Below are 26766 nucleotides of genomic sequence, written 5' to 3' on the forward strand. Positions count from 1 at the left end.
AAGCTTATTGTGTGCCAGTCAACGAGCTAAGTGCTATGTACCTTTTCTGCATGGTCTCATTAAATCTTCCCAATAAACCCTGAGGAAGGTTGTATTAAATATTCCCATTTTCAGATGAAAAAACTGGTATTTACAGAGGTCCGACAGCTAGTCAGGTTCAGAGTCCCAACTATTTGTCTGTGTACTCTATTGCCTTCCTGTCATCAAAGAAACTAAAATAAAAGCAAGACATCATACCGGCATAGATGAAAAAGACTGCATTTTAAAAATGTTTTTTATAATGAATACAGAATACTTGTATAACCAGAAAAAAAGGCTACCTACTTTTTTGATAAAGAAATAAGAAACTAGTAAATAAGAGAATATAATTCATGGTTAGTTTTCAAAGAAGAAAAAGTACCATTCAAAAGAAGAGTGGGACTAAAGATGTTTGGTTAAAATATGCTCAGATGAGATTCTTGATAAGAAATCAGTCCCTTCTGTACAGAAACATGAGAAAAGACTTAAGAATAAATATGATAATCTTTTGTGATCTTAAATTATATACTAAGAAAAAGAGCCAGGGATATCATAATTTTTAAAAGCTGAGGTCAAACAGTAGAGATCATAAAGAAATTCTATTGACCATGCCTTCAAATATGCATCTAGAATCCAATCTCTTCTTACTACCTCCACTGCTCCCATCCTGGTCCAAGACACCACCTCAGCCTAGCGTGCTGCAGTCCACGGGGTCGCAAAGAGCCAGACACAACTAAGCGACTGAACAACACCTCTCACCTTGCTTACCGCCAAAGCCTTTTAACTGGTCTTTCGGTTTCTGCTGCTGCTGCTGCTAAATCGCTTCAGTCGTATCTGACTCTGTGCGACCCCACAGACAGCAGCCCACCAGGCTCCCCCGTCCCTGGGATTCTCCAGGCAAGAACACTGGAGTGGGTTGCCTACCCAAGGCCTATTCTCTACACAACCAGATCTACACAGCCAGAGATATCCTTTTCCCTTTTAAGACCCTTCTCACTTCCCTGGCTGACCTTATCTATTACTACTCTCTCCTTTGGTCACTCCACTCCAGCTACACTGTTTTGTTTTCTTTTCTTTTTAACATCTTTGAACAACTAAGACTGCTCCTACTTCAGTGCCATTGTACTGGCTTTCTCTCTGCATAGGATGCTCTTCCCCCAGATATGCATAGCTCACTCCTCCTTACCCTTTAAACTGCCCAAATGTCATCTTCTCAATGATGCCTACCCTTTCCCGGGGTTTTCCAATCATCTTTACCTGGTCTATTTTCTTCCATAGCACTTAATACCATTTAATAGGCTTTTGCTATATAATTCATTTATTTATTATGTTTATTGTCTGCCTCCCATACCTAGAGAGTAAGCTCAAATAGGGCAGGGATATTTTTTGTCTATTTTTTTCATCAGTGTATTCCCAAAGTCTAGAGCAGTCTTTGAAACACAGAAGGTATTCAATAATAATACATGAAAATGCTATTCAATCAAAGATTTTAATATTAAAAAACACACAGAAACACAAATGGAAACCTGTGAATTACAATAAATATTATCATATATCAACATAATTAATTATATATTAATAAACAATATATAACTATATTATATATCATTTATATACAACATATTATATATTATACTAACATATAATATATAATAATGTACAATTTAATATATCAATTATCTAGAATAATTAATATATTGGTTATTAAATGATTAACATAACCACCATATAATCACATATAATTATATTAATATATAATTAATTATGTTAAAGATTATATTGCCTATATATTAATGTACATGATAACAATAATAAATTCAAATACAGTATTTTGGATGCTGTCTCTCATGATAAAGGCAATGAGACAGTGGCAAAGAATTTAGGAAGTTCACATAGCTAATTTTTTAAATATCATATTTAACTAGATTAATGAGCAATAAATATAATCAGAAATGCCATCAAAAAGAATCTATACAACTACTGAAGTTCAAACTCACTAGTAATAAACTAAATAAAAATTATTGAAAAATCAAATACGTAAGTTACAAATAAATGAATATACTGATATTGAATACTGGCCTGGAGACAGCAAAACATGTACTTTCATATGCTGTTGGGAGAAACGTAATGACAGATGATCCTTTTGAAAATAATTTTTCAATATCTTTTAATCTAGATACAGTTTTATTTCTGGAAAAAGTACCCCAAATCAATCACCTTAAAAGTAGAAAAAAAGCTTGTAAACAAAGATATCCATAGTCTTATTTGGTAAAAATAAGTAACTTCACTGCCTAACTAAAAGGAAATGGATAAGTAAAACTATGGTACATCCTTTTGATGGATTCTATTAGCTGACAAAATAATATTTATGAAAACTAAGTAGTAATATGGGAATATTTATTATAAAGTTAATTCTAAATGTAGGGGAGAATTAAATATATTCAGTATCATTAAAATAATGTCAAACCAAAAATATATATGTATATATACATAAACATACATCTTTTACATTGGACCAAGCCTGCAAAAAGCTCCAAAATGTTAGGCTTATTAATTTTTGCACTATTAGTATATTGGTGATTGAGCATCCTTTGCATTTTCTATCAGAAAAATATCCCAGGACCAGCAATATCAGTATCACCTGGGAATTTTTTAGAAATGCAAATTCTCTGACTCCACCTCAAACTCTGAGAGTGGGGTCTAGTAATCTGTGTTTTAAGAAGCTTTCCAAGTGATCCTGAAGCATGCTAAAGTTTGAGAACCAATACATTATTGCAAAACAAAGATGAACTGTTAAAAATAATATCTAATACAATCCTACAAAACGGCTAAGAACATCTTTACAAAAACATTAACTTACCATTCATCTGTAAAGTTCAGTTTTATTGTGCTTGTAGTTGTTCCTTCTGTGCTGTAGTGCAAACTTAAAACTGGTTCACCTGTCCCTGGTTTGGGGCTCAGCTTTTCATTATTGTTATCTGAAAATTGTGTTTAAAACATTTGAAAAAAGTCTCTGAAATCAATAAAAAGATGACATTTCCTAAAATTTCTAAAACTTAAATTAGGCTGTCCTTGTCATAACTCTTTCTCACATCTGTTATGGTTCTCACTTAAAGTTCAAAAGCAAGTGTTATAGAAATACTCTATATTTCAAAGTGGCATTGAATCAAATTCTAGCTTTGCAACATGACTCCCTTTGATTCAGATGAAAATCACACACATTTGAGAACCGTATTTAGTTGTTAGGGAATCAAAGAACATTAACATGAAATGACATACTTTATAAACTGGTATTTATATTTAATGGAATTCTCAGGACTTTTTTTCTTCAGTTGCTAGAGTATTAAGAATAATTATCATTGGCTCCTTCAGAAATTCTGAGAAGATGCAAGGGCTCCAAAAGAAGCTGTTTAGTAAAAATTTTGCTGCAATTAACTGCTATCAAATTCTTTCTGTTCTTTCAAATTCATAGACTTACAATCTAGGGAGGGATTACAGCCTGTACTCTATTGGGAAGGAGGGGGGAGAAAAATTTAGTTATTTTCTAAAACTCTGTTATAAGATCATACCTTTTGATATATTCCATTCTCCCCCCCAACTAATCTTGAAAGAAATTTGTTTTCTAAATTATGGGAGGCAAGTCCATCTTGAGTCCATAGCTGATACTCATAATACATGTCTATCTCAACATATAAAATCTTTATAAAATGGTAAATAAAAATTAAGAAACTCAGAAAGCAATAAAAATCACTTTAAAGCCACCTCTTCCCTCCTCTCCAAAAGGAGTACTCAGATATTCAAAGACAAATTTGAACAGGGCTTTATAAATTTTTCATTTTATGATGAATAACAGCTTGGGGGGACAATAAAATGTATATACAGAATAAAAACTGCTATATAACCAAACATGTAATATTTCTGCCAGTTCCTTGCAGAAAGAAAACTCATCTGTAACAATACTTATTTTCTGGATACTATTTCAAGCACTTGATACAGTACCTGATGGTACTAAAAAGAAGCTTTCTGTCATGAAAACAGTATCAACATCAGCAGTAACAACTTAATGAAATCAAAATTACTCAAGATTGGTTATTGGGCCCACTTTTTATTGCAATAAAGAACTCTTATCTTTCTGCATTCCTTTTGAACACGCTAGAGCACTTACTAAAAGAGAACCTGACAGAAACTCTGCTCTAGCTTTTATCCTGTAAGAGGACAACAGGACTTAAGAATACAGAACAGAAGCAGAAAGGAAAAAGGATTCTCTCCAAGAGAGGAGAAGCCAAGCTGATAAAATTCAGGAATATCAGTTCTTACATCTTCATTTCTAACTCATGTGACATCCTCTCCTATAATATTAATTGCTTTTTGAAAGTAAAAGTTTGAATCAGTTATAAAGCTGGCCTACCAAACGGTATTCATTCTGTTCCTGTACTACTTCTGTTGACTATGTCCTTGATATAAACAGCTGCTAAGAAAAAAAAAATTAACCATCCATTACAACTTTCAAAGATATGATAATTCAGTGTTTTAGAGGAGGTATTTTACCAAATGGCTCTCTTATAAAATAACCAAATTAACCTATCTTGAGCTTATGTAAAGTTATCAAGAACAGGACTTTTTTTAGGTCCACATCACGAGGCTTGCAGGATCTTAGTTCCCTGACCAGGGACAGAACTTGCACTCTTGGCAGTGAAAGCTACAGTCCTAACCACTGGACACCCAGGGATTTCCAAATGGCACTTTTAAAACATCTGTCCTATCCTTGACAACCTTTGACATATTTGCTGTTAGTCATTTGTCCACATAGAGTTTTCCCTTATTCTTTAGTTATGTTGCTGAAATTTCTATTCCACTAATGCCAAAACCAGTCATTCTTAAGATATGGAATTGGTGACGACAGCCAAAAGGCTGAATGATAAGATTAAGAGGTTAGTTAAGAGGTAGAGTTGGGGCTATTTTTTTCATTATCTCTCAAACATTTTATAAACTGCTTTGCTATTATTTTTCTTTTAAAGTAAAGAAGGAATGGGGGGGAAAGCAGGTGTGAGAGAACTGTAGGACTGAATTTCTTAGGCCTACTCTGGTTAATAGGAGCATAAGTTTTAAGAAGACATTTAAAAGCACAACACTGTAAATTCAACTATGCTACAATACAAAAATTTTTTAAAAAGAAGCCATTTACTGATTCATGTTGATGTTTGGTAGAAACCAATGCAATACCATAAAGAAATTATCCTTCAATTAAAAAAAGTTTAAAAAAAGAAGCCATTTAAATGCTTTATCAAAACTTCCTTTTTGAGTAAAATTAGAGGCAGCTATAGATATTTGCATGCTATGACTAAAGGAATATAGTAGACAAAGAGCTAGCTGTTGAGAGGTCCAAATGGTGTAGAAAATATCTACCAACCTGCAAGACCACCTCCAACCTCCAAAAGCAAGAAGTATCCTTAAGATGATCAGTGTGAATTAATACTTTCTTCCGAGGTTACCTATTACCAAGTTATTATTTAATCTCTCTGTAATATAACCCACACATTATAAAAATTCATGCAAAGCACAGCAGTACTCATTTAATTTACAAAATGACTACAGTTGACAGAATTTGTTCATTTAAACTGTCAATGAAGTCATCAGCCTGGAGTAAAATGGGCCCATCATTATATCTCTGTTAGTTACAAATACTTCAGACCACCCCCTGCCTCGATCTAGTTCAGTTCTCTCTTTGTAGCGTTAAATATAAATAACATCTCAGGCAGAAACACTGTACAACACAGAACCTGGTTTCTTCAACTGAAGCACTGATGCACGTATATATCTGAAATCTAAAAATTTATTTCCTAGCCTTGTTCATTCTAGTCTTCCTAATTTAATACTCCTCTTCTTGATGTATACAACCTATCAGATTGAATTTTCTCAGAAATGCAGATAAATTAGTAAACAAATACTTTCCAATAAAGTGCATATTTTAAGCTAAAAAGGTCTATAAAAATCTAAAGAACCAAGAAATTAAATTTTATTATTACCTTATTTGAAAAAATACTTGTAACCATTTTAATTTTCAATACCTTGCTCTGTGTGTTAGAATCTAGATCAGCAAATACATCCTAAAAACTGCATTATTTGCATGCTTACTTAGAAATATATTACTGAAATATTTTGCTTAAAAAGTAGAGATTTTAATTTAGGAGGAGTCTTAGGGTTGAGAACTTAATCAAATCCAGTGACTATGTAGAACGCACCATCCTAACAGTAACTAAAGTTTGTTGAACATTACCATGTCCCAGGATATGTATAACCTTTGTAGCACATACTTTTATCTCCAATTTATAGATGATGAAACTGATAATAATGTGGTAGATTCTTTTTCTCTAAGTTTCTTTCTATATGAAGTTCTTACTTGCTATACTATCTTGGAAAAAATTTGAATACTAAGTAGAAAATAAGATTCCTTCAACACATTTTAATTAAGAAATATCAACTGTCAGTGTAATTTCTCAAAAAAGATATATAATTCATATCAGCAACTCTGACAAAGTTCTGGTAATGCAAACTGTCACTTTGGCATCAGACTATTGGAAAACTATCCTGTATCTTTTCCAGGGCACTAAGAGATTAAACTGTCAATAAAATTGTGGTGCACTCAGCACAAGGACAGTGTGAGGGGAAAAAACCACTTTAAATTTGTTCAACCTGCTAAGGTGGCCATACATACTGCTTTGGGTTCAACTATTAAGAACAACAGACAATGTTAGTAGCTTAGAGTGATCTCTATCCAGGCAAACTACCACCCATTCAAACATATGCTTCAGAAGCACAGTCATAAAAACATAAAAATCAAGACAATATACTGTAAAAGATTTCATTCTTTGGAGTTAGAAGTGAATAGTCAGTAACATGAGATTCTAGAAAGCATATTTAAAATAAAAGATCCTTTCCAGAAAGAACCCTTTGCAGATTAATGTACTGGCTCAGAAAAAAAATTACAGAATGGGCTGGAATATAATTTGAAAGGAACTTCTTTGACCTTTATTTAATTAGGTAGCTTCCAAGCCTTTCACAGTAATAACCACAAATAAACTTTTGTTGTTGTTGTTTAATACACATGTTTTCAAATCATTCAGTCTGTGCATTTTGACTATAATCATTTGTGGCTCTAAAAAAAACATGCTCAAAGTAGATAACAAAATATGCTATCTTGGTAACTAGATTTGTATATCATCTAAATATTGTTTGGTCTTTTAGCTAGGATGTCCCTGGAGACCTATCCTATGTATAAATTTAAACAAAGTTATCAAAATGATGATAACTAAGTAGAATATCGCCACAATAATTAGTTCAGAACCACTATGCCCAACATTTTCTCTGCTGCTAGGTCACTATTCTAACTGTACAATCTTCCACCATTAATCATGTATAGTAGCTGAGATAACTTGTGGATCATGTAGAAATAATTTATTCTTTGCCTCAGGGATTTTCTATTACACAAAGAACTTGTCAATATTTTCCCTTTTGTTATGCCCAATGTTTAAAATAAAAATCAATTTACAAGGAAACAAAACGTATGATGAAATCCTCTGAAAAAATATTGATACATCAATAATTAAGCTCAACTATCTCCACAATTTTTACCCCCAACTTGCCTGACATACATAGAAAGGGCAAACATCTGAAGTATAATTTCTAGGCCAAGGTAAAATTTCCATTTTTAAATGTCAGGAACCTATAACTTTTCTGCATAACTCAAGACAACTGGATATCCAAGTCTTCCAATCATTTGTATAAGGAGGCATACTCTGACTCTGATTCAAAGTGGAGAAATTGTTTCTAGGAGTAGATTCTAAACAGAGAACTCCTATCCACCACATAGATGACTGTGAGGCAAGGCTCTTCTTTTGGAACTCAATGCTCTCACTAGTATAATCTGACTTTATATAGAAATGAACTATTTTATGAAAGCCAAAAACAAAGTATAACTTTAACACTAATATTTACTAGGAAATCTCTCCTATAGAATCTTTTGGAAATAATATTCTAGTCAAATTTTACTTCTGACAATCAAAATCCACCTGTATATCAATAATGATCATTTTAATCCAATATACTTTTTTCATGACATAACACAAAAGTGATTTAAACTTAAAACATGGGGTTGGGATACATATAGAATCAGACTATGCCTGGTTCCATTTTCCCTCTGACATTTAAAATTTATGGATTGAAATACAGTTGTCATTTTATCTGTGTGACATAGGCTTTCGTTCCCTGTACTCCAGAACTGTCAAGTCTCATATCCCTCTGTTCATAAAAGTCTTCTATTCCTATTTCACTTTCAGTTTTGAGGGAGAACAGATAGTAAGAAAATAACTAAAAATGCATATCCCATGTGGCACATAAACCCTACCAAAATTCTCATCCAGTGTTTTTATTTTCATGACTCTTTCCTCAGCTATATTCTATTTAAAAAAAAAATCAAATCTGTCTGTCCCTCTGATTGATCAATTACTTAGCACGGTAAAATGTGACTTCCAGATGAAAATGAAAATGAACAGCTTAGAAGAACTCTCTCAATAACCACTTTCCCCTCCAGCTACCATTCTCCTTGCTTATTGTTTTGAAGTAATTTTCTTATTTCTCGTCTCCACTTTTTCTCCTAAATCTGCCCTCTATCAATCCAGTGAAACTGCTCTAATGAGACTGACCACCTCTGAATTTACTAATCTAGTGGAAGAATTTTTAGAACTCATCTACATTTGATCTCTCAGCAGCAAGCAGACAACTCTCTTGTATTTGAAAATTCTCTTCTCCTGGCCTCATGCTCTGTAATACTTAGAGCAGGTTTAAGACACACCCTCACCCTTCTCCCTCCAAACAGGTTTTCACTGCTAAACCATCTCCCAAATAGAAATTCTGGAGTTGTTACTGCAGTTTATACTCTGGACTCCTCTTCAATTATTTGCCTCATTCATCAAATCCTGTATACTCTACATTCTAAATATTTCTTGACTCTCTTCACATTTCTACCTTATTTCTATCATCAGGTTAAAATCCTTACTGGAGATAAGAATTTTAAGGAGAACCTCCTAAGTGATTTAGTCTCTAGTCAATTCTTCATATTCTATTCAGAACAAGAGAGATCAGGCCATATGTCCTGTTTTTAATTCTTCACCAACTTCCTATTGCTCTTAAAATCTAAAACCCTAAAAAGTTCAAAAGGTCCTTCTCAATACGGACTCTACCTATCTCTTGAAGCCACAGCACACCCCAGTCATACTGGGATTCTTCTAGTCATTCTAATGTGATTTTCTCAGAGCCTCTGCAAATGCTATTAATGTCCATTATCCCCTTTACTCCTTCTCCTTGACCTAACTTACTCATATAATCATCTTTCAGATTGCAACTAAAATGCCTCATCCTCAGGAATACCTTATTTGAGCCTGTGCCAGAAGAAACAAAGACTCACTCGTGTGTTCCCCACTAAACCTTGTTTCCTCTTTTAAAATTAACTCTCATGACACGTGTACTTATTTTTACATCATCTGTCTTTACTGTTGGATGAGGCAAAGGGTAGTGGTCATGATCACAGACACTGCAACCAGACTGCTTGGATTTGAACCACATTCCTAACACAGACACACAATGTGTGACTTTAGACAAGTTTCTTAACCTCTCTTTACCTCAGTTTCCTTATCTGAAAATGGGGATAATAATGATACCTGCTGTATAAGACTGTGATGAGCATTAAGTAAATAAACATATAAAAATTGCTCAAAGTAATGTTTGACATACACAAAAAATGCAATATAAGTGTCTATGTTATTATTATGGTTAATAACTCTATTATTATTACTACTATTATTAACTCTATGTTCCAAGCACAGGGAGCATTAGCTTTATTATTCGTGCATCCTGGTACCAGGCCTAGTATTTGCCACAAGGTAACAGGCATTTAATATGAGTTAAATTAATGAAACAGATATGCAGATATGACTCTACTACTTATTTCACTTGTCTTTACACATCTCTTGGAGTCTTGGCGTCTTCATCAGTAAAATGAGGATCATATTACCTCATTAAACAAACTTCTTAACACAGTGCCAGTTACATACTTAAAATTCAATGAGAGCTATTTTTATCATAGACAATTCTGAATTAGAAAACAATTTAACTAAAAATGTAGACATTGACTTGGGTAGCAACAGGTGGAACAAGTGAGTACAGGCAAATGAATTATCTCATCTCCTTTTCCCCAACTTCCAAAAAATGAAATATATCACTAATTGTTAGAATCGAAACTAGTAGTTGGGGAAAAGGAGATGACCTATTTCATTCTAAGCAACTAAGTGATAACTAGTTCTAGAGAATACAAAAAAAAAAAATCTAAATGAAATATGCTTTCATTAACTTTTTTCTTCTAGAATTTAAATACAGTATACACAGATATTTTCCAGTGTGAATACTGAACTTAATTTCCCAACTAATACAGCAGACTTTAATCATTAGATATTTAACAAAAATTAGTTGTCAAAGTACATTTAATGTCATTTAAAATATCACTTGATGTAATATTGTCAAAATGACAATATTAAAATAAACTTTCAACTTGGTGACAGTATATAATCTTAAGGGAATAATACTTAACAAGACACATTCAGTTTTTCCATTCCCAATCTACCCTAGTAGAATTAGTAAAATCTGTTTCAGTGGTTTCTGACCATCCACAAGTCTCCTTCTGTAAGTAAACCTTTCATTAATGTCAAAAGAAGTCTGCTTATTAAAATAATGGATAATTAGTATTTGTGTTTCTAATGTCCCAAATTACCATTTTTATTTCTTTAAATCTAGAATAGAAAATGAGTGTCTGACACATGCATAATTGCCTACAGGTGTAAGTTTCAAACTTAATGGCATTATCAACTTCCACTTAATGATCATCACTGGAATGAATATAAAGCAACTTACTATAGTCATGGCCATAATTTAAAACTCAGGCACAATTATTTCCTTATACCCTCTGAAAAGTTAAATGTTAAGATTATACATTTCTTTTGTTATTGTTGTTACTATTACTAAAAGAGGGGGAAATTTCTGGCCTAAATATTTTTAACAGGAAAAAATTGCTAGTTTTATTAAGAGGCAAGAGCAGTACATGTCAGAAGAGGCTTTTTCCCCTTATAGTAAGTATAAAAGGGATATAAATAAAAGGAAAATCAAAACTATTATTAGAATATATTATTCAACCTAAATGCAGGACAAATGTAACTGTGCTTATTTAAATAGTTTCTAATTAACACAGAAGGGTTGTCAATGTGTGTACACATAGCTGTAAGTTTTACAGCAAAGTACTTCACAACAGGAGAAAAACAACATATATGCTGTACACCTATTTCTTTAAAAAACATTTTAATAATGAGGCAACCAGGTAGCTGCATTTATGGTCTTAAGGTTTAAACTAAATATATTAGACTAAGCTTTTTTAAAAAATTCAAAATAAATACATGAAAACACTGATCGGAATCAATCGGTTCAATAATGTATATATAATTAGTGAAAGAAAATAAATCTTTGCAGTGAAACATGTCAATTACTATTAAAAATTTTTTATTAGTAACATTTTTATCCTGGTAATCCTAAATCAAAATAAAGAAAATCTATGAACTCTATGGGAAATTAAATTAAGCAACATGTAAAAGCACCTGGACATCTGGAAGATGAACACTGTGAGGTAAGTATAAAACTGAATTATCAATTAAAAAATGTATTAGTGTCTCTTGAAAAGAAAAAAGAAATTTAAAATATGCTTAAGATAATTATTATATATTCAGGAAAAAACTTATTTAATGTACTAATTTTTCCATTCTACAAGGTAAAATGGAGAACAAGGGTCTAGTCAAAGATTAAAATAGCTTATCTGAGGACATCAATTATTCCCTATACATACTCTTCTACAAAGATTCTTTACTTTGTAAACATACTCAGTTTTGAAAATATTACCCCCTCCCAGACATTACCTTTTCTCTGTCTTTTCATTTGTAATGAAAAGCTTACTGAAAGAGTCATCTACATAACAATGTCTCCACTTTAAAAAAAAAATCTTTCTCCTCCAACCACTACTATCTGGCTTCTGCCTCCACATAATAACTGCAGTGCCAAAGCACTGCCAAATTCAAGAAAATCTCTCTGTCCTTTTTATATCTGACAGCCTTACGTCACAATGCACTTACTGGCAAGTTCCTCCCTGAACTTTACTGCTCCCGTGACTTTGGATACAGCATTCTTTCTGCCCTATTTCTCAGATCACTCTTTTTCTGTCTCCTCAGCCAGGTCCTTTTCTCTGCTTGCTCTTTGTAGTATAGACTTTCCTCTTTTCACTTAATCCTCTCTTCCTAAGACCATTTTATCCACTCTCACCATTTCAACTGTTATCTGTAAGTTGACAATTCCTATTTTTATCTCCACCTCAGACTTCTCTGGTGACTTCCAGAAACTATGATATTTCTCCATCTGATGTCCAAAGGTAATTCAGACTAAACATATCAAGAAAATCTCATGTATCTTTTTTCCCCTGTAACTGGCAGTTTCTCCTGAAATCCCTATCTTAGTTGACAGTATTACTATCTATTGCCCCATCGAGACACCTGGGTATCATTCTCTCGTTTTTAAAAACTAATCTTTCTCAAAGTCCCATCAATTCTAGCTCTTAAATATTTTTAAAAAAAACAAAAAACAACAAAAAAAAAACCTGTCCATTCTTCTCATTTCCAACTGCTATACTTTAAGATCAAATTACTCATCCACTCATCATCTCTCACTTGACCTACTGCAATAGGTCATGTGACCTTTTACATGGTCTTGCTATTTTCAATTTTACTCCCTTCCAATCAACCATCTATAAAGCTGCCAAAATGATCCAATACATAAATCTGGTCATGTTTCTCCCAAGCTAGAATAATTTCTAGGGCATCTCACTGCTTAAACAATTGTTTTATTCACTCATTCAACAAATATCTACTGTTTAATGAAAACAGATATGGTGTTAGGCACTGAATATACCATAGTGAAAGAAAACATTCAGAGAATACAGAGAAAGACAGGTATTAAACAATCCCTTAAATAAAGGTATGATTATAAATTCTGACAAATGTGATGAAGGATAGCAGGTCACAAAGATAAAGAGAGAACTACTTCAGATTAGAATGTCATACTACTTTTGGAAAAGTAGTATCTAAGTGAGTTTTGATAAGTAGAAGTTGCTGAAGACAAAAACATTTTGGTAGAGACAATAGCATTCACAAGAGATTTAAGAGGGAAATGAGCTTAGAGTGTTGTTAGAAAAACTGAAAGAAGGCCAAATTGTCAAGAGCTGAGTGAGTGAAAGGGCCAGAAGTGTAGGGCTCTGCAAGCCAAGGCATGGATTTAGATTGCCTTAAGGGCAAATTTAAATTGCCTTAAGGGAGAAGGAAATGGCAACCCACTCCAGTGTTCTTGCCTAGAGAATCCCAGGGACGGGGAAGCCTGGTGGTCTGCCATCTATGGGGTCGCACAGAGTCAGACACGACTGGGGCGACTTGGCAGCAGATTTGGCAGGCAGCAAGGGCAAACAGTTTAAAAGTTTTAGGCAAGTGAATAACAATATGCTTAGATTTACATTTTTAAAAGTTTACTCCGCCTGGAGATAACAGATGCAGCCTGACAGGATGTGAGAAGACCAGTTAAGAGGTTACTGTATTAGTCCAGGTGAGAAAGACAGCAGTGGGGAGTTTCAGTTCACTTTTATAGTAGACGTTATCTCTAGGTGATAAAACCCTGTAATGTAGAAGTCCCCAGTACATTAAAAGATGTACTGCTGAATAAAAAGGCATGTAAAACCTCAGGACTTAATTCATTTGGATATGCTGTCATTTGAACATTTCTGCTCAGAGAACTTCTTACCAAGTCTATCATCATGCAGCTTCTGCCAAGCCTACTCAATATCTGACCTTTTATATAACATCTCCACTCATAACTGAAAGGCAAATATGCTTTACATGGCCCAAAAAATACTCCTGATTTCTGCCTCCAAACTAGCTTACCCTAGTAAATGGAATCGTGTACCCAGGCATTGATGGCAAAAATCTGGGAGCTATCCTTTATTCTCATTTCTTTCTGTCATATGTCATAATATATATAAAGTAATTACAATATAAATATAATATTCAACATAATTCTATGGAAATTTTTCTGTAAGATTAAATAAAATATGAATTTGGCTACAAACTCTTCAGTAGTATTTACATTCATATAGCCTTACCAAAAAAAGATTATTTGATTAGAGAGCAGTTCTAAACAGTAGTACAATATATTATATATAATATTATAATTGTGTTTTACACTTTAATCATTCTTTACTGTTAATACCTCTACAATAAATGTATAAAGATAAAACACGCATAATTTCTTAGTTCTCAAATTCACTTATGAATTCATTCATTCTCAAGAACAGAAAAACCTATAGCAAATATTTGCCATCTCAGGTCTATAAAGAATAATTTAAGATCAGATGTACAGAAGGAGTTTTCTAATTTGTTTCAAAATTAGTTTTTGAATAATTCTCCAAGAAGACAGTTAAAATTAGATCTATTTCACACTAAATAGGTACTTCAGCAGTATTTCATTTCCTCAATGACAAATGAGTCACCCTACATATGTAAACTTTTAGCCAACTAAAGCTTATGGCTTTAGGGCTAAGTTACTTTTACATTCTTGAAAAGTATTTGTAAAATCTACTTCATCAACCTCTGCTCAAGGCTCCAAAGTCGACTGTATACCTCTCCTACTTCAGAAGGCAAGTGGAAGTGGAGTTATTTTCCCTTCTGATTGGTGACTTTGGAGCTTATCTCTACATTTATAATCGTATTTCTTAAAAGTTAAAGCTACCTAGAGTTCAAGCATCAGACAAGTGAGACATAAAACCAAGTATTATGACAGCAACGTAGTAATACAGAACATTTTTATGCTCAAATAACTTTTCCAAAAGTAGCCACTAGGTAATATGCTAACCTCACACCCAGTTATACAATTTTATGACAGCTAGAATTTGTAAAAAGGGATCTTTTTTATATACATATAATACTGTCAAAGAAATTAGCTTACACAGAAAATAATTTGTATAGGCCAAGGAGGCCCTTTGGGCATAATACCACCTAACATAATTTAGCCCACAAAATACTGACTATTAGACCATAGATCACAACGAAATGCTATGAAAAAGTGAGAGAGAGCTTGGTTTATGCATTGCAATAAAACTATGGATGGATGGGCATAGCGCATCTCCTGTTGCACGCACCCTGTTGCTCGTCAAGTGACATGGATCCAAGCTGTTTGTTAACCACAGAAGAAGGAGAATCTGAAACAAAAATGAGATTTTTAACTTAAAAGTAAGCAGCAGAAAACTGCACAGCAATGTCATGATCATCTCTAAGCTTAAGAAACAAATGTATAATGGTGGGGAATAGAAGTAAGTACTGTGGAGTATTTCCCAAGCAGTGAGTAAGCAAGGCCATGTGCTTAAGATATGTTATTTCAGGCAAGCATTTAGCAACTTTGAGAATGAGTTGAGAAAATGTTCTTCTACTTCCATGCATATACTTTTTATCAAATTCATTTAGCACAGGCACAAGGTGCAAGGTAGATAAAATAGAAACATAGTATCTCCCTCACCACAAGAAAGACTCCTTGTCTTTCTCAAACCCTCTTTCCAGCTCCTTAAGATGGCTTTATTTTGGACTGGAGGATTCAAAGCATGAAATGAGATGCTCACTACACTTAGCTAGATGTTATCTTGAGTTGAAAAAGGAACTCAAAGACATAAGACAAGGAAAATGGTTTATGAGAAATATTTAATGAAGTAATTACCATTACAGAAACATAGTAACTTTTAAAAACTCTATGGTATGTGGTGAATATTAAAACTGCACTGTGAAGCCTTTGGTTTCTTTAGGTGCCTGGTGAGAAAAGGAAAAGAAAGGCAATGAAAAGGCTTACACTTTGGGCATCATGCTTTCTACCTTGGCTTCAAACAGAATGTTTTATTTTTACCCTTTGGATACACTGAGTTTCTATGTAAAAGAATTTGTCTTATAAATAAATGGGTTCTACTGTTTGAAAAACACTCGTATAAAGTAAGGCAGCATGATGAAAAGGAAAAAGCACCAGTCTAGAATTAGTCAGTGTTGATTCCAACTCTGGTTTTGACAATAACTTAGCTGTGTGACAGAGGACAAGTCAATATTTTTAGGTCTAACACTCTCCTTTCTTCCTGGTCATTTTAGGATCTGGTAGCTAAGAAAGGCATGAGGGAACAAAAGGAGGTGGCTACTATTACTGGCTGGGGTTCCAGTGTCCTAGTAGAGCTACAGGAAAGAGAAAATGTGGATAGCAAGCATACATAGCTCTCCACTAAACGTAAGAATAAGTCCTAGTTTCTAACAGCCTATGCTCCAGTTCTTAGCAAATGTTGTTCATAAAAACTCTGCACTTATGACTATCAGTAGCTATTTATAATGACACATTATTCTCCCAACAGTAAGTATTCTCATTTATGAGTGACCATAACTCAATAGCTAAGTTTTCTAATATATCCTTGATTCTTAGCAATTTTATACCACTTGACTGCTTGTACACTGAAAACTGAATCCCGCTACCAAGACTACTAGTATCAATTTCAAACTGTCTACCTCCTGAGGTAACCAGTTTGGTCATAAATTTTTATACTACTAGATTTTCATAAAGCATGATCATCATTTAAATAATAGTATGCTTATCACTGCTTCATTAGAATATTCAGCTCAACAAATCTGTTGCTGTTGTTTAGTCACTAAATTGTGTTCAACTCTTTTGTGATCCCATAGACTGTAGTCCACCAGGCTCCTCTGCCCATGGGATTCTCCAGGCAAGAATAGTGGAGTGGGTTGCCATTTCCTTCTCCAGGGGATCTTTTTGACCCAGGGATCAAACCCACATCTCCTGCAATGGCAGGCATTCTTTACCTCTGAGCCACCAGGGAAGCACCAACAAATCTGTACTAAACAAAAAAGAAAATGGAATGATGGTAATTTAATTGGTTCCCTAATCTAGTCATGCTTTACTTTCTTTTATAAGACTTCTCAAATATCAATTTCTGAGTTAGATACAATGAAGAGCAGATGAGTCGATCTTTGGAAAAAAACAAAGTTATATCCTTTAAGAAAAACAAAAAAAGTGAGTCAGTGAAATAAATATTGGAAAATCTTCCTAGAAAGCCTCTTATGAAATATTTTTTATCGCTATACATTCCATTATACTCTTCTTAAGAACCTGAGAACAACTTTCCATGCAATCTTTTTTCAAATATTTAATTTTTCACAAATCTTATGGAATGCACAAATCTTATGAAATAAAGTGCATCTTACGCAAGTTTTTAAATAAAACACATTGAGAAAGGATCTACAATGCTGTCATCTCAAAGAATTGTATATTTTCAAACTCTTGAAGTATTTAATTAATGAAGCTTAGGTTAAGGCAGAAAGATAATGTTAAACTAAAAAGTCTTCCTTCTGGGTTTTACAGTCTGTCCAGATGTTATATGTATCTGGGGAATAATCTTTCTTCACATGTTGAAGACCAGTTTTTAAGAAGAAATCCTTCTTGATCATTGCTTCCATTCTATTTTTAATTTTGGGTACTATGCAACTGTTTTTGAAAGGATTATCTTCCTGTTACATAAACATTTGAAGTAAAATGTTTCTGTATCACTAGATATTCATAAATATAATACCTATAACTTCTAACTTACAGAAATACTTCCAATATTAATATAATAATCAGAATATCTAATATTTTTAAAAAATAAGTATTAATTCAATGTTGATTGCTTCAATGTTTGCATACTCTACTCCAACTCTCTGTGAAATATCTTCTAGAAAGCACTATCACAAAATAAAAATTGACTATATGGTCCCATGATAATTTATTACAAAATGTAGTACAGTTGGTCAGCTTATTGCCAGTCTCTTAAATTATTATTATTTTTAAAGTAGAGACAAACTTTAAGCAAAAGCTCCTTCAGTCTAAGCCAAGGTGTCTCATGCCTAATTACTATATATCTCCAAACTTTTCATGTTCTAGTTTTGAGAAAATTCTTTAGCCCCTTGACATTCAAACTTTCTTAACTGTAGGAAAAAATAAAGAATTATAATTTAAATAACAAAGATTCTAGTCAGACTCCCTGGGTTCAAATCTGGCTTTTCTACTCAGTAATACTGTAATCATGGGCAAGTTATTTAACGTCTATAAGTCTCAGTTTCTCCATCTGTAGAATGGGGATAATTATGATATCTACCACATAGTGTTCTTGTGAGGATTTAATGAGATAACCTATGTAAACTACTTCAATAGCACATAGGAAAGGGTCAACTAATGTTATTACTTGTTTTTCTCAAACATAGTGTTGAATGAAAAATAATAATTAAAAGAAAAAGAAAAGAAAAATGATGATAGGAAGCTGTTCTGAAAAACATGGAGCACAGTCCCATGTTTAAAGTTCTAAGTGACCCATCACTGGGTTGCTTAGGACCCTATCATTTAAAGTTGTTGAAAAGTACTTGCAGAACTAAGTCAACATCACATCTGATTTACTAAACACTCATGTTATAAACACTAACATGGTGGGTCAAATGCATCCACTTGAGAAGTGCGACCTGTAACTGACATCGTGGACACTGTGGGGAACTGGATATTGTACAGAAGACTGTTTTCAGAGGACTGGGTAAATGCTGATTTTTTCCAATATGGCTCAGTTTTGAAAAGCCCTTTAAAATATTCACCAATGTTTCATACCCTTTACAGGGTATAAAAATTACTTTTTTCTTTTCCAATTGGCAAAACCGTGCCATAAAGTGAAAAAACAGTTCCTACCTGACACCCTCTCTAGGCTGGCTCCATGCTCCAGTGGGGCTCTGTGGTGGTTGGGCCAGTACCAGCAGACTCCACAGGGTGTTGTCACTCTGAGCAGGAGCCAGCAACCCATGACTTCAGGGGACCTGAAATGGAAAAAAAGAGTTGGGTTTAAAATCAGCCATATGCTGAATGCCTCTGCCACAGCTGTTTATGGCATTCATCCGAAAAACATACATACAGCTCATTCAAAACCCTGAACACTATCAACCTTTCATGGTCGCAATATGAGGATATCTTTAGGTATTAATAGTAAGTTAAAGTTACTATAATTAAGATAGTCCAATATTATGTGTACTTTTCTATTCAGGAATATAAAAACTTTATACAGGGTTCTCTATCCCATCCTTGTGCCACGCTAACTAAATAAGTCAATAATTGGGAAACTGAGGCATAAAGCAGCCAAATGACCTGCCCAAGGTCATTTTTCATAAGGCCAGGAATAAGAACTCAGCCAGTCTAACACCTAGACAAGTGATCTGATGAAAGGAAATTCATCTCTTTATGATTTAAAAAAAAAAAAATATCACTGAAAGATTAGAAACGAGTTGTGGTGTATTTCCTACAAGTCTAAAAAAAGTACACTTTTTTAAAACTAAAAATGTGAATATTTTATAGAAATATATACTAATTTTGAAAAAGTATTAGAAATTAGCTATGAATAATTATCATTTACAGGTGTCAAAAATTGTTTTACAGCAGTGGTTTTTGAATTGTGCTTCTGAGAGCAGAGGTGGCTTGGGGGTGGCAAGAGGGACAAGGAATTAAGCTGTCATTTCTTAACACTCTTCTTTATGTTCAATCTCAACAGTGTCATTTATGTATTTTATATTAGAACTTCCCCAAGAAATTCTAATTTCACAGCTGAAAACATGGGAGGAGGAGAACTGTTTAAAATGTATATTAACATCTATCTTATACAGCTCATTTTAAATACTGCTTGGTGCCTTGGAGAACTGTTTAAAACATATGTTACAATCTATCTTCTACAGCTCATTTTACTGTATGATGCCTTTGAATGGTGTTTTAGTCTTCAATTGCCAAGAAATATTGGCATCAGACATGTTCTCATTTGATCCCATTAAAATGTAGAATCTATAAAATGGCTTGAGGGTTTGATGCCATTTTCCTACAGAAATTAAGTATTAGGTAGCTTCATCTATGGCAACCCACTCCAGTACTCTTGCCTGGAAAATCCCATGGATGGAGGAGCCTGGTAGCTTGCAGTCCATGGGGTCGCTGAGGTCGGACACTGAGCGACTTCACTTTCACTTTTCACTTTCATGCATTGGAGAAGGAAATGGCAACCCACTCCAGTGTTCTTGCCTGGAGAATCCCAGGGATCGGGGAGCCTGGTGGGCTGCCATCTCTGGGGTCACACAGAGTCGGACACGACTGAAGTGACTTAGCAGCAGCAGCAGCTTCATCTAACACTTAGCCTGTCACAAAATATTCTCATGAGTCCTATACTTTGAAAAGAGAATAAAATATTTACCAGACAATTTAGTCACTCAGAAATTCTGCATTTGTTAAAGTTTCTTGGTTTCCAAAATTACATTAATGTCTCCTTTTAATATCTTATACCTAAAAGGCTTAAACAGGTGAGATGATGATAGAAATATAATTTACTGATAGTATCATCATTTGCTGACACTATGAGGATATCAAGACATAATGGGAAAATGTTTTATGAGAACTGAGCATTCTTCTATTGTTAAAAAGTTAAAATACAGAATGCTAATTTTCTGCAAACTATATTCATGATTTTAGTAGTAATATCTAGTATGAGTGAATGGATCAATTAATGCCCATAATATACACATACAAAATTGTATTCATACATTGTGAAATGTAGGAAAATATTTTGTGAATTGTTGTTCAAATACAACCAATCTCCCTGCTGAATTTCATAAATTTAATTTCTACTCTGTATTTCTATAATTTGGATGTTCCAAAATGAAGAATTTTACATTAAGTCAACTCATCTTTCCTCCTTTTCAAGATTTACTAAATGGACAAGATATTCTTTGTAACAAACTAACAATACATTATTAGCTGTTCTTAAAGTTTTTAGTTACCAGTGTTCCTGACATGTGAAGAAAGAGTAAGATAAAAGCAATGCTAGCAAATAAACCTAGGGCATGTTACAGGTTAGGTTACTAGTGGTCTTATATGAATGCCATGTCAAAAAGCATATGGCACAGATGTACACAATCCATCTCACACTGTAAGGGAAGACAGCAAGCATACACTGAATAGCAGCGCCAAGGGCTTCTAATGTTGGTCCATGAGGCAGCCTCAGGGACCCAAGCAAGTTGTTCAATAACAAAAAATAAGATTAATGTGTTTCTCAGCTTCAAAACTGGCAAGGTGTCTAACTCAACACTGGTTTTTTAAAAATTACCACAAATGTACTGGTTATCAAACTAGTTGTTATTTAATAAGAATGATGCCAAGAGTGGGAAAAACAGCATCTTATTTCACAAAAAACATATAACCACCCTAAAGCTTTTTGATTCTAAAAAGAACTGGCTTCAATTCAAATTGATGAACTAGATATAAAGACTCAATGTCAATATTCTCCTAATGTCCACAGTGTACATTTCTCTACCAATAATGAGGCAGTTTTGTTTTATACTCAACTTCACTCTAATACTTGGTTTGTTATCTGTTAAATTTCACTATTCTAAAAATATTTATACATGTAGAGACATTTTCTCTTCCTTATTGCTTTATATGTTGTATATTTTTACTTTTAAAACCCCTGTGCTAAGCATGTGTGTGTGCTCAGTCATGTCCCTCCCACTCTGTAACCCCATGGACTGCAGCCCACCAGGCTCCCCTGTTTATGAGATTTCCCAGGCAAGAATACCGGAGTGGGCTGCCGTTTCCCTCTCCAGGGGATTTTCCTGACCCAGGGATCAAACCCATGTCTCTGGCATTGGCAGCTGTGTTCTTTACCACTGAGCCAACAGGGAAGCCCTGTGCTATACAGCACAAAATCATAGCAAAATGTCTTAATACTAAATGTTACAACTATAATCTATTCAAACTTTCTTATTAATGTATGGGAAAAAATTGCTCTATGGTTAAAAAAAAATGAGAGAGAGAAAAATATCTTTGCTTCACTGATATTCTATTTATATAACAGCAAGTTAAAAATCAGGTCCATAATTTGTTCCGAACATCACATCTATATTGCAGTTATTTAAATCTATTTTATTTCACCATGGTATCGTATAATATGCTTTTGTTACCACAGCACTTAGTGGAAACAGATACTTATTTATAAAGAAGAGGTATCCAGTTCTAACAATATACAGATTAATTCCAAGTAATTTAGTCAGAGTAATTAACTCTCAACTCATCACTCCTTAGAGTGACAAAATAAAGTATGTCAAAGTAATAAATTTCATTGTATGACATCACCTACTATAGTAACTATAGTATAGGATGTGTATTTATTATCTTTCTTGAAAGAATTAAGTTGACAAATTATTTTATGCTGTGTCTTTCACTAATTCTTTCAACCGATGTTTACTGAGCATCACGAGCTTTTTGGCTGTTAAAAAAAAGTGAGCCGCTAAAATACTCAATGAAAAAGAGAGTGGCACAGATTATTACTATCTTATCAGAGTTTTATATATTAAGAACAGGAACATAAAACCAGAATATTTTTCCTGTCCCACATATGAGAAAATTGATTATGCATAGGAGGACTATGAAAGCAAATACTGAAAATTTTCAAATGATTACAGAAGCAGATTATTGGCCAAAATCTAGCATTACTATGTTTATGTGGTAACAGAAGTACTGGTTAATTCTCAAAGCAAAAAAAAAAAAAGAAAGAGGAGGAGCTAGGAGCCATAAGCACAGATACCATTTCAACATACAGGTAATATCAATAGAAATATCAATGCAGGCTCCAAATTCACTAGATTATTAGATGGGGTAGCTCATTAACTGTAGAAGTAATAAATACTTGCCCTTCTCTAAAATTACAAATAAAATAAGAGATTATTTTATATTCGCCTTGCTAGCAAGTGCTGTTGGCAATCTGTCCTTCTAGCCATGTGATGGTAAATTTCACCATATACTAGAAATGAAGGGAAAAGCTTCAGGCGCATCAGCTTTCTTTGGAAGGGGAAAAGAGAAGCATCTTATACATAGCAGCAGTGTTAAAAACAAACAAACAAAAAAACTCTACCAGCTGCTTAAGGACACTTGATATTAATAACCTGAAGTCTGAGGGTCCTGTGAAGAGCCCTCATGAGAAGACTGATCAGAAGTGGAAGGCTGTTGCTGGGTACGCGCAGCTAGCTCCTGCTGCCTCTGCTGCTCAGCCCTCTTAAGCCTCAGTTGTTGCAGGCGCTTACGGAGCAAAGCTATCTCAGGCCCCCTTAGAAATTCTGATACAGATAGGAAAAGAAAGATGAAAAGACAGTAATAAAACAGAAAATAGTAAGAATACAATTATACTTTAAAGAGAGAAGGGTATAAATAAAACACATCTCACAGAGGAATAGTAAAAGCAAACTACTCATAAAAAATTACTGATCATTAAATTATGATAAACTACAGACACTTATATACCCAAATGTTTCTGTTTAACTACGATGAATAAGACAGAGTTCTCTAAGAATATTTATGTAATTATACAGAGTGTAAGTAAAATCTTTCAGAACAAAACATTTAAAAGTGAACATTCCTTTCCTAATTGCATCTCCTTTTACAACAATTAGAAAATATCAGTTATCTCATTTAACCTATATACAAAAACTATAAATTTCAATCAGATAATAAGATTATGAAAAAGTTAATACATTTGGAAACAATTCTTGAAATTTATTAGTAGAGAGCCCTTTAAAAAAGTAAAAGCTACATATTTTTCAGCTAAAATGTTTCTTTTTATGTGAGAATTATCACTTACTTTTTCTTTTAAGATGAATAATATTTACATAATCTTTAACATTTTCTTACACTTCATCTGAAGCAGTGGCCATAGATAAAAAATAGTATAACACGAAATTGTGCAGAGAATGCTGAGTACCTAACTATGAGGCATTGTTTTAGGTTCTTGGGATAAGTAAAAATTGAACAAAAAAACAGTCCCTACTGGTGTGTTCTGAGAAAAAAACATACAACAGTGTATTTGTATGTGTTTCTATGTGTCAAGTGGGAATAAGTGCCATGAAGTAAACTGGGCAGGGTAAGACAGGGGTGATGAAGATAGAGGGGGGACTGGCTGCTGTTTTATATATGGTCATCATGGAAGGATTCTTCTCCTAAGATGACTTTTGAATAAAGACCTCAAGGATGTAAGGGAGTAACCCACACGGCTATCTGGAAGAAAACTGTTCCAGGCAAAGAAAAAAGTACAAATGCTCAGAACGGGAAGTGTATCTGGATGTGGAATATATATATATATGTTACAGGTAATGGCAGAAAAACTTGCTGATAGCTTGGATGTAGAGTGATCCCAACGTTTTCAGTGTAGATAACAGGAAAAATGAAGTTGCCATTTATTGTGACAGGGAAGAGCAGAGGAGGAAGTAGTACTTAAGAAAACAATTAGTATCCAAATGGAGAAACTGAGTAGGGACTCACTATAATATATACTGTATATATAATATATATACAGTATATATATATATATTATATATATATAGGTATATAATATATACAGTATAATATATATACTGGTTAGAATTCACCAGTAAATCCGGATGTCAATGACGATGGTGGAGAAGGAAGTGGCAACCCACTCCAGTGTTCTTGCCTGGAGAATCCCAAGGACAGAGGAGCCTGGTGGGCTGCCATCTATGGGGTCGTACAGAGTCAGACACAACTAAAGCGACTTAGCAGCAGCAGCAGTAATGACGATGTTACTTTCGGTCACTGAAAGAGTAAGTAAAAATAAAGAAGTCTAAGAACTAAACGGAAGGGAAGAATACCAAGAATAAGGAGAATGCAAAAAGGAGATTGGAGGAGTGAGTGAACCAATTTCTATAAGCTCAGGGATGAAAGTATTTCAAGAAGGATAAAGTTAGCAGCTGTGTCTCCTGATACAATGAAAAAGACACTAACCAAGAACTAACCACAAAGAAAATGGCTTGACAAGAGCCATTTCAGTGAAGTCACAGAGGCCAAAACCTGACTGGAACAGGTTCAAGACAAAAGGGAAGTAAAGAAGGAGAGGGACAAAGCATATGTACTTTTCCCAGAAGTTTTGCTGTGAATGGGGAAAAGAGAAAACTGGCTGACTGTTGGTGGGAGAATAGAATCAAGGGAGGTTTGCTTTAGTTTGAGACAGACTACATATATTTGTATACTGACAGATATATACTTAATTGGAAAGAGGCGAGAAGATAAGAAGAAGTGGGCAAATGCAGGAATGATGTCCTTGAGTAGACCAAAAGAGATGAGCTGCAGTAGATAAGAGGAGGAATTGGCTTTAGACATGTACATAAAAATTTCATCCACTCTAATAAAGTGGATGTACTACCAAGTGTATGGGTAGAAATTAGTTGTAGATTTGATGTATGGAGTACATGGAATTTCTCTCAGTGACACAGCAAATTATATAAATTACCAAATAACTTTCAGTTAGTCAGTTCTGTTCAGTCACTCAGTCGGGTTCAACTCTTTGCGACCCCACGGACTGCAGCACGTCAGGCTTCCTTCTCTATCACCAACTCCCGGAGCTTGCTCAAACTCATGTCCATTGAGTCAGTGATGCTATCCAACTATCTCATCCTCTGTCATCCCCTTCTCCTCCTGCCTTCAATCTTTCCCAGCATCAAGTACTTTTCAAATGAGTCAGTTCTTTGCAGCAGGTGGCCAAAGTATTGGAGCTTCAGCTTCAAAATCAGTCCTACCAATGAACACCCAGGACTGGTCTCCTTTAGGATGGACTGGTTGAATCTCCTTGAAGTCCAAGGGACTCTCAAGAGTCTTCTTCAACACCACAGTTCAAAAACATCACTTCTTTGGCACTCAGATTTCTTTATGGTCCAACTCGCACATCCATATATGACTACCAGAAACACCACAGCTTTGACTAGGCGGACCTTTGTAGGCAAAGTAATGTCTCTGCATTTTAATGTGCTGTCTCGGTTGGTCATAGCTTTCCTTCCAAGGAGCAAGGGTCTTTTAATTTCATGGCTGCAGTCACCATCTGTAGTGATTTTGGAGCCCAAGAAAATAAAGTCTGTCACTGTTTCCATTGTTTCCCCATCTATTTGCCATGAAGTGATGGGACTGGATCTTAGTTTTTTGAATGTTGAATTTTAAGTCAGATTTTTCACTCTTCAGCTTCTTTTATATAGATTATAAGACTGCAAATTTGGTTTATTGTTTCAGAATCAATCATGCCAGAGATACTAACCTTTGTTACCATGTCCTCTATTTATAAAGTATTTTATTCAATTGGCAGTTAAGATTTCACAATTCAAGTATCATCAGTCTTTTACTGCCAGTTCTTCCTAGAAAATTCTCCATATCAAGTAGGATAGTATTCACTAACAAATAAATTGTAATGCTCAATATTATTCTATCTTCTTTTTAAGTATATACATATTCATAGTTATTGTCAGCATAGTAGTAACACTTTTAGCAATATAAAATAAAGCATTATTATGCAGCCAGGAAGTTTGTCATTTTATACTTCACAAGAAATTACTATAAAGAGAGAGAGAACAGATACATCAAATTATGCTTAAAAAAAATCACAAAATATTTATCCAACTTAATGGTTGTTTCAAACCATCTCTCTTG

At 34.1% G+C, this 26766-nt stretch overlaps 1 protein-coding gene across 10 annotated transcripts in view; it reads right to left on the bottom strand.

Moving 5' to 3' along the window:
* Nucleotides 1–26766, bottom strand: part of DCAF6 (DDB1 and CUL4 associated factor 6) — a 183810-nt gene that overhangs the window by 52454 nt on the left and 104590 nt on the right. For 4 of the 10 annotated variants that reach the window (XM_055587158.1, XM_055587160.1, XM_055587159.1 and 1 more), the window contains exons 11-13: nucleotides 23229–23399; nucleotides 15344–15403; nucleotides 2879–2996 (exon numbers count right to left, since the gene is read on the bottom strand). In XM_055587158.1, the coding sequence (XP_055443133.1) occupies nucleotides 2879–2996; nucleotides 15344–15403; nucleotides 23229–23399 (349 nt within the window). The remainder of the gene's footprint in view (nucleotides 1–2878; nucleotides 2997–15343; nucleotides 15404–23228; nucleotides 23400–26766) is intronic. The other 6 variants (XM_055587162.1, XM_055587163.1, XM_055587164.1 and 3 more) reach the window with 2 other exon arrangements.

The sequence above is a fragment of the Bubalus kerabau genome, chromosome 6, assembly GCF_029407905.1.
Source record: "Bubalus kerabau isolate K-KA32 ecotype Philippines breed swamp buffalo chromosome 6, PCC_UOA_SB_1v2, whole genome shotgun sequence".
Taxonomy (NCBI): domain Eukaryota; kingdom Metazoa; phylum Chordata; class Mammalia; order Artiodactyla; family Bovidae; genus Bubalus; species Bubalus kerabau.